Source organism: Dermacentor silvarum, chromosome 5 (assembly GCF_013339745.2).
Source record: "Dermacentor silvarum isolate Dsil-2018 chromosome 5, BIME_Dsil_1.4, whole genome shotgun sequence".
NCBI lineage: Eukaryota > Metazoa > Arthropoda > Arachnida > Ixodida > Ixodidae > Dermacentor > Dermacentor silvarum.
Window position 1 is genome coordinate 82,529,896 of NC_051158.1, and position 9,125 is coordinate 82,539,020.

The 9,125-nt window shown below is 48.5% G+C and overlaps 1 protein-coding gene across 1 annotated transcript; it reads left to right on the top strand.

Moving 5' to 3' along the window:
* The first annotated feature begins 6,989 nt into the window (after window positions 1-6,989).
* Window positions 6,990-8,694, top strand: LOC125945723 (uncharacterized). The gene is made up of 2 exons (XM_049667979.1): window positions 6,990-7,825; window positions 8,388-8,694. The coding sequence occupies exons 1-2, from the start codon at window positions 7,296-7,298 to the stop codon at window positions 8,692-8,694; spliced, it is 837 nt and encodes a 278-aa protein (XP_049523936.1). The 5' UTR covers window positions 6,990-7,295.
* The last annotated feature ends 431 nt before the right edge of the window (window positions 8,695-9,125 follow it).

A 9,125-nucleotide genomic window follows, 5' to 3' on the forward strand; every position in this document is an offset into this window, starting at 1 on the left:
CAAATATGTACAAGTCTAAAAAATCAGCTATGTAACGTAACACCCTGAGGTCCGCAAGATATCTCCTGAGAAATCAGAGAAAATCACAATGTTTCGCTTACCACGTACAAAACAGCCGCTCTCCCCAGACGAAGCACTGCGTTCTTTAGTCCCAAATAACCAGTACCGAAAAAAGATAAAAAAAGAAACAAGAGACACACACGATGTGTGCTTCCCGTGAAAAAGCAAAATAGGTGGCTTACGTGACGATTCGTAGCTAATGTAAGACTATTTCGCGGCTAAGCATCTTCGTCAGTCCTTAAAATAAGGGTACAGACTGCGCCCATCAAAACGAAAAAAGCCTATGCGACGCGCGCTCGCAAACCATACGCTACTCAGACAGCATCGGTGCAGTGCTTACTTAGTTCGTGAGCGAACGTAGGTACGTGAGCGAGGATCAGAGAATACTTTCTTATTTAAATGAAAAACACGGTGCGGTAGTCTAAACATTCTTGACACTTACCTCGCAAATGCAGTAGTTATCCGTTGCCTTCCAGTGATCGCGCTTTACTTGGGCTTCCATCTCTTCCGTCGCTCTGGGTCCCGGGGGAAGCGAAAACAACGCAGTCCTTTACGCGTCGATCCGGCGCACTTGGGAACACAACAGCCCGTCATGTCGACACGATGCACTTGATAGCTTGTCAGTCATGCGGCTGAACACTGTCTAGCAAGTAGAAGCGTCCGCGAAGCATCCGCGCGCACTGTGCCTCGAACTCAGCACCGGCACCAAGCAATCGCAACGGATCGCTGTGACACAATATGGCGTCGCAGCGAGAAAGCGGCGGCGCGGGGGCGGTCAAAGGTTGGCACCACCCTGAACGGCGGCGCTGGCATCGAGGCACCCTAGGCCTGTCCGTCTTCTCCTCCCCTGGCGGCCCGACACCACTCGAAACCTGGGAGGACTGGGAGACCTCACTGCGCTCCACGGACCCGGCAAGGCAGAAGATCGCCGCCATCCGGGCTGCTAACGTCATGGACATGTTAAACATGAACGTTTGAGTGCGGTGGGGTCGCGCGGGGACCCAGGGGACCTGGGAGGTCCCAAATGCCCTGTCAGAATAAAGTTTTTTCCTCCTCCTCCTCCTCCTCCTCCTCTAACCTAAGCTGCTTCGCATTATCGCGCGCGGAACCGCAGGTGTTGCCATTCGTTGCGCAATCCGGAGAGGAGAGGAGCGTCGGAGAGGAGAGGAAGAATGCCGAGAGGAGAGGAGATGAGACAAGGAGAGGAGAGCAGGAGGGCGAGGAGGATGCGCATTCGCAGTAGAGGTGTGGACGCCGCACGGCGGATGGAGGGAGGGAGGGAGTGACATAGCCCCGACCATAAGCTGCTTCCCATCTAAAATAAAGAAATTAGAGTGTTTTAGTTGAACGTCTTTACGGTCCGCTCCGCTCCGAGTTGCCCCGCTAAGCCACAGCGGAGCGGCGGGCGATTTTCACGTTTTAGTTATGCGTGAAGCGTAGCGGAGCGGTCCTTTCGTAGTTGCAGCGCCCTCTGGCCAAATTCAGCGCAGTGAAACAAAATAAAAAAACCGTTTTGCCACCTTTACAAAGTAAAACGAATATAGATAACTTATGTGTTCATGAATTATCTACACGGGTGCTTGTAATGCGTAACCGGTCCATTTTATCGAGTGGAAAATGAAGCGTCGACTTGGTGAACGACACGTGATAGCCAGCGAGGTTGCATTTCGAATCCAATCCCATCTTTTGTGACGCCAATGCGCAGGCGACGTTTCTGTTAGCTGTGCTGTTTATTTCCTTAAAGAACCAGTTGGAGCTGTATTACACAAGTTATTCGCGCTCGCACGACTGGTGCCTCGATGCAAGGTGCTTCGATGCACGTGCGAGAGATGGCGCTTGCATCGCCTACCCTCACTAGCGAAAGACGGCAGCAACGCTCCCCGCTCCGCTTAGGCACTTGTAAGCGGACCGTGATTCTCGCTCCGCTAGCCCGCTTGCGGCTAAGCGGAGAGCGCATGCGCATTCGTACTTCCGCTCCGCTCAGCAGCTAAGCGGAGCGTAAAAACGCTAAACTAAAACTGTTTGTTGTAGCAGCGCCGACACGGCAACGCGCAGAGCTGCTGCCGACGCGATTCGCGTTTTCCCGTTGCCTCGCGTTGGCGCCGAACGCGCGGGGTGTCCGTGACTGCAGCAGGCGCCTCTGGCGGCAACTCGGCAGGTTTCGACCAGCCACGCCCGGCAAGTGCGGAGGCGCAGCTTGGCCGCGACGTCATCCGGGAATATAAAGCTCGAAGCCGCCGCGTCGGCGGCAGAACTCACGTTGACTCTGTATAGCGAGTACATGTAGCCTTGACATGGGAAGACCAAAGAAAATCCGGACACCCGAAGAAGCAACCGCTCATCTTGAAGCGCGTCGCGCGGCCAAGCGGGAATCTGCGCGGCGGCGGCGAACCGATTTGGAATGCTGAGCCTAGCAGCACTTAGCACTTCGTCGCAAAACTTAGCCAAGTCTAGTAAAACGTGCAAGAAGCTAAGTCGATCACCAGCTCCGCTGTTTACTCCAGCCTTGCAGCATTAGTGCAAGCTGCCCATTTTCTTTTTTTCCTTATTACTAAACATTTTCCAGACTCATGTGTAAAAACTTTGTCCGCTTTTTATGTAATATTAGATGGAATTCACACAATTGTGGTATCAATTTTCATTGCTTAATTACAGAAGTGTAAACATTATAGTTTCGCTTGCTGAAAATTTGCGATTTTTGCCAATTTTTAATAAAAAATCTATGACCTAAATCAAAAAGTGGCAGTTTCGCCCGAAAGGCGCAGCAACGATTCCCACAGCAAATTACTGGAGAGCTATACAAAGCAAGGATAGTAGTTTTATCAGCCGTATAAACTTGTGAACATAGACATATACTATCTAAATTAACAGACATGGTGTCAGGCGCGCACAAGCAAACATGAACGCATCTCCCTCGATGACCGTGGAAACTGCCTTTGAGAACGCTGGAGTGAGTCAGCGCAGCAGCAGCGGCTACGAGCGAATTGAGCTTCGTGACGCAGCTCGCATCAACCCGATCTTAGCTGCGAAATTTCTTGATCCTGGATGCTATCGTAGTACAGCCCCTTATGCTAACAATAACATCTAGACTTCTAGAATGCCCCCACCACCCCCTCGCCCCCCCCCCCTTCCGCCTTAAGGGTGTGGAGCTGTGAGGGGGAGGGGGGGGGGGACTTCACTTTGAAACCTCACAGTTTACCGAATGACTATAAATTACTAATTGGTTACTAGTAATTACTAAATTACTATACATTACTAATTCTTTGTTAATTGGTTGTCACATGTTAGTAAACGTAGTTTGTAATGGTAGAGTTAGTGAACAGTGCTAACCAGAAAATGTTGTAACAAGTGGGACTCAGGTAGCAACTCGGAAATACAGTAACCGTTAATAACGCGTCTGAATTATCATCATCAGGAAGACGCTAGTGTATCTCGTGTGTAAAAGCGCAAGTTTCAGGCAGCTATTATATCGCGTCTGATTTCAAATTAGGCTGAGGTAAAATAAGCGAGCTGAAGAAAAACAGCCACCGCGTTCGCACTTCATCATACCATTAAGAGTAATTAAGGAACACCAGGCTCCGGTATATTGAATACACTGCAAAGAAGTACGCACACTATAAGAAAAAAACTCACAGTCCATGGGCTTTTAACGTCCCGAGAAACTGCACAGGGGGTTACTGGAGCGGTTCTACAAGCAGCCACACAAGTGGTAATTTTCATTTGCCGCTATTTTTTCGCCGCACTTCAAACCTTTCCCGCACGTCGCCGCAATACCCGCCAAATTTAAACTTCATCCATCCCTTGACAACATAGAAAACCAGAAAAGGAGATGTATAACGTTTTACGTGGCTTATTTCTTACAACCAGTATCGCAGGAAAAAAAAACTAATCAATTGCATACCACACACTCACGCCAGTTTCTGTTTTACTCGTACCTGCCGTGCTGGCGTAGTGACTTCGGCATTGAGCTGCGGGGCCTGAGGGCGCGGGATCAAATCCCGGTCGCGGCGGCCGCATTTTGACGTGGGCGAAATGCAAAACCGCCCGTGCCTTGGGTACACTTCACAGAACACCGCGTTTTCAAAATTTATCCGGAGTCTCCCACGTACGGCGCGCCTCAAGATCATGTCGTGCGTTTGGCATGTCATCATCGTCATCGTCAGGTTATATTTATGTCCACTGCAGCACGAAGACCTCTCCCTGCGATCTCCAATTACCCCTTTCGTGCGCTAGCTTATTCCAAATTGTGCCTGCAAATTTCCTAAATTTATCACCCCGTCTAGTTTTCCGCCAGCCTCTATGCGCTTCCCTTCTCTTGGTATCCAATCTGTAACTCTAATTGTCCACCGGTAATCCATCCTACGCAGTCCATGGCCTGCCCAGCTCCATTTTTCCCTCTTAATGTCAACTAGGATATCGGTAATTCCTGTTTGCTCTGTGATCCACACCACTCTCTTTCTTCCTGTCTCTTAACGTTAGGCCTAACATATTAAGGTCCATCGCTCTTTGTGCGGTCCTTAACTTGTTCTCGAGATTCTTTGTTAACCTCCAAGTATCGGTCACATATGTGAGCACCGGTAGAATGAAATGATTGTGCACTTTTCTTTTGAACATCATTGGTAAGCTTCCAGTCAGGATTTGGCAATTCCTGCCGTATGCACTCCAGCCCAATTTCATTCTTCTGTAAATTTCTTTCTCATGATCAGGGTCTCCTGAGATTAATTACCCTAGATAAACGTACTCCTTTACAGACTCTAGAGGCTGACTGGCGATCCTGAACTCTTGTTTCCTTGCAAGGCCATTGAACATTATCTTTGTCTTCTGGATACTCATCTTCAACCCCACTCTTACACTTTCTCGGTTAAGGTCCTCAATCATTTAGTGTAATTCGTCCCCATTGTTGTTGAATAGGACAATGTGATCTGCAAACCGAAGGTTGCTGAGATATTCGCCGTTGATCCTCACTCCTAAGCCTTCCCAGTCTAAGAGCTTGAATACTTCTTCTAAGCATGCAGTGAATAGCATTGGAGAGATTGTGTCTCCTTGCCTGACCCCTTTCTTGATAGGTAACTTTCTACTTGTCTTGTGGAGAACGAAGGTAGCCCGCTATTTACCAAGACATTCATGTATGCCTTCTGTACTGCTTCATTACGCAATGCCTCTATGAGTGCTGGTATATCTACTGAATCAAATACCTTTTCACAATCTATGAAAGCCATATGAAGAGGTTGATTCTATTCTGCAGATTTCTTGATTGCCTGATTGATGCCGTGAATATGATCCATCGTAGAATGTCCCTTCCTGAAGCTCTTTGTTGACTGAAGTCAAGTGTTGCCCTGATTCTATTGGAAATTACCTTGGTGTATATTTTATACAATACTGAAACCAAGCTAATGGGTCTATAGTTCTTCAATTCTTTAACGTCTCCTTTCTTATGGATTAGTATAATGGTGGCGTTCTTCCAGCTCTCTGTAACACTTGAAGTCGTGAGGCATTGCGTTTAAAGAGTCGCAACCTTTTCAAGCATGATATCTCCCTTTGAACAAATCCTCTGTTATTCCATCTTCTCCAGCAGCTTTTGGCCGGATCATGCCTTGCAAAGCCCTTCTAAGTTTAATGCTATAGTTATAGAAGGATCATCTGTATCCTGTTCATCATTACTTCGAATGAAAGTAGCTTGGCAGCTCTGCTGCATCTAAGTTGCTCTGTTTCTTCTTGACTTCTTATTCTGAGACAACTCCTAGACCTCACTAACCTATGGTGAATGCACTTTACCCTACCTAACTAAGACTTCTACATCCTCCATTATGCTATGTTTGGCACGTCAAGGCCCATAATTTAATTTTTAATTTGTTTTACTCGCTACGCAGGTGACAACGAAAGAACTGGAACCAGTAAATGTGGACTACAGCCGGATTCAATGATGGAGCATGCAGCTGCCTCTGGCCTCCTCTTGGCCGATATGAGTCCCTCCACTGTCAGTTTCTCTGAAGCAACCATCAATTGCTCATTCCCGCTCTGCACAATGACCCAAACAAGCTCATGCAAGATTGTCGATTATTTGTCCACGGTTAACCGATTGCTATTTCCTGCCAAACTGGAACTTCGGGAAATGACAGGAAGATGTGGCCAGCTGTACCTTATGGGCTTAAAAGAAGTGGAGATGTACTTCCCAGTCATTCCAGACATGGAATTGAATCAAGCTACTCAGCTTATGCACTGGCTGCTAAAGAGCCACGCTTGCATACAACATATCTTCATTCGTCCTTTCGCTTGGCATCGGTATGGAGAGCTTCTGTGTGCTGGCCTGACCGCAACCCGTGTATTAAGACTATGAAGGTCGGCATCTTCGAGTTCACGAGCATGGACCTCCACGCGGCCATAGGCTCACTCAAAAACCTGGAAGAATTCGAATGCGTCACCTACATAAGGACCTGCCGACACTTTGCGTCCACAGTTGTTAAACTTTTACGGCTGAGCACTTTGAGAACCCTAAATGTATGCAAAGCCTGTGTGGATGGCAAGAGCGCCAGGTTATTTGTTGATGCCCTAAAGGAGAATGCAACTCTCCGGCAGCTGGGGATACACGGTTCGGTCATATGTCACGCTGGCCATGAAAGCTTCTCAGAATACCTCGTGGCTACCAAGTCACTTATAACACTAAGTGTTGAAGCAGGCCCCCGAAGCAAGCGAGAGAGTTTCAGGCGGATGGCGGCCGGGCTTATCGTAAACAATACAATTCAGAACCTCACTCTTAACGGCATTACGCTTGATGCCGGCACCTCCCAGCTAGTAGCGAGGATGCTCTCAGAAAACAAGCAATACGCAACTTCACCATGGTGTGCGACCACGCAGAACTAGTAGTTCCTCCCGGTACTGATTTTGCCTGTTTGTACACGGCTCTCACTAAGAACGACACATTGGAAAGACTCGAGCTTCCTTTCTCATTCCTGGAGCCTACACAGTGGGTCCAATTCTTCTGGACTGTGTCGAGTAAGCAATCCATCCAAAGGCTTACCGTACACATACCTGACTCTGATTATAAGCAAAGGTATTTGCCAAGATTCTGCAGAGCGCTTAAGGAAAGTGGGGCTGAAACAAAAGTCTCTCTCGGCACTCTTGAGAATGTCTTCAACTTGGATTTGCTCGAATCAAATTCATTTTCAGATGTCAACTTCAGTTGTCGCAATGGTGATCGAGGGCAACTGCTAGCCTTGCTGCAGCTTTTCCCCGCAATGAAGAGCCTAGGTTTGCACGTCAACGCGGGTGACGCTGAGCTGTGCTCGGCCGTCGCAAAATACATTAGGAAAGAAGACTCACTTCTTGAAAATCTGCGGCTCACATTTTCTTTCAATGTCCCTGACATCATGGACTGCACATTCAGAGCATGGACAGAAATTTTCGAGTCGCTCGCTTCAAGCACGAGCATTAAAAAGCTGCGAGTAGACTTGGAACACTGCATGCTAGGCCGAAACCCTGTGTACAAGCGGGGAGTGGAGCGGCTGGCTGACGTCATCAACACGAGTCGGAGCATACGAATGGTGTCCTTCATCGCCGACGTTACGATGATAATCAAGGACTTTTTTGGGCGCCTCTGTTTTGGCATCGCGGAGAACTACATTCTCGTGAGCATAGACACGGCCAAGTACCTACAAATAGATAAGAAAGCGTTTCAAGACTTCTTCGCCGTCTTGGACGCCGTGCGTCGAAACGCCAGCTTTGTGACACTCGCTGCAGATTTCACTGACAGCAGGACACTGGACAGGTATGTGTTCTCTTATCTCCAGTCCTCTCATTCTATCCGGCGCATTACATCGCAATACTTTCATTTTAGTTACATGAACTTGTAAAATAATGCACAAATCCTGCAAAGCAATATTCGATTTATCTCACTTTCGGCGAACATGGCTGGCTGCCGGCTCAGTTCGCTGCGTTCGCACAAGCACTCCTTATGGCATGCAAGATACTATCTCTAGCTCTGGTGACACTGTTCAGCTTACCACAGTGACGTATTAAAAAAGTATTGAGGCCAAGTACGAGTGCACTCCTCACATTTGCACGCATCGTACTACGTGTTCTCGGAAAAAAAGCTACCAGCCCCCTCTTTTGCGAAGGCATCACAGAATCTGCGAAGCAGCTGTTTCCGAAAGGTAGTTTCCTTTCTCTAAAGCTCCATATAGCGGGGACGCATTACGAACACTAAAATATCTCGTGCCGTCAGTTACAGCGGCGTTCGTTGTCGCGTCCAAGCTGTCTGCCAGAACGTTACTGCATATTTCTAAGCCCGAACACATCGCTATATGAAAAACCCTGACAACGTTTTGCAGACGCTGCGTCCGAGCCTTGGAGCGAGTGCTGCGCCATCCTCCCCTCCTTGAGGAGCTCGCCGAACAAGAGTCCATGAGCGTGGCCGAGGCCTCAGCGATGGTTCGACGAAAGTTCAGCAGAGCCGAAGGCCTGCACGACTTCATGCGGCTCGCCGGTGTCGTCAAAGAGCGTGTGGAGTGCAACTCGCGTGCAGGCGGACGACTTCAACTGGACGACCTGGATGAATACTGCTGGAGGAAGGTTCGGAGCTACCTCATGATAGACGACATCAGGGACCCTGGAGCGACCACGCTGGTCCATCGCTAACGACGGCGGCTAGTTTGGAACATCGCCAACACGTGACACAAGTTGTTGAGCGGTAACTGCTCCGCTACAATGCAGCTCTATTTTACAGCGGCCTTGTTGTCTGAGTACTTGAACACCTGGGATAGGAATATCGCCCTGCTGTGACGTGTGACGTAGAAAGGATGCCGAATGGACTAAATTAGGAGGGCGGAGAGCTTCCTCTCATGAGTGAGCTGCGTAGTTTAACGGTCCAATATCTTAACTCTCCGTGACCTGAGTTCAATGGAATCATCAGAGATCCCCATGGAAATGATGTTTGTAGCGATTAACTTTTTCTGTGCCGCTAGCATCCTAACACAGGCCTCCGTCTGGCGCTGATATTATTTTACGACAGCCGTTATTCAGGGTCTGACGATCTTGTATGTTAGTACCCTCACATTTTACATATTCGA

Excerpts from the sequence above, each read along its gene's own strand:
- LOC125945723 (XM_049667979.1), top strand. The coding sequence starts at position 7,296 with ATGAAGAGCCTAGGTTTGCACGTCAACGCGGGTGACGCTGAGCTGTGC. Across the intron at positions 7,826-8,387 it reads GACAGCAGGACACTGGACAG|ACGCTGCGTCCGAGCCTTGG; the intron begins GTATGTGTTCTC and ends AACGTTTTGCAG.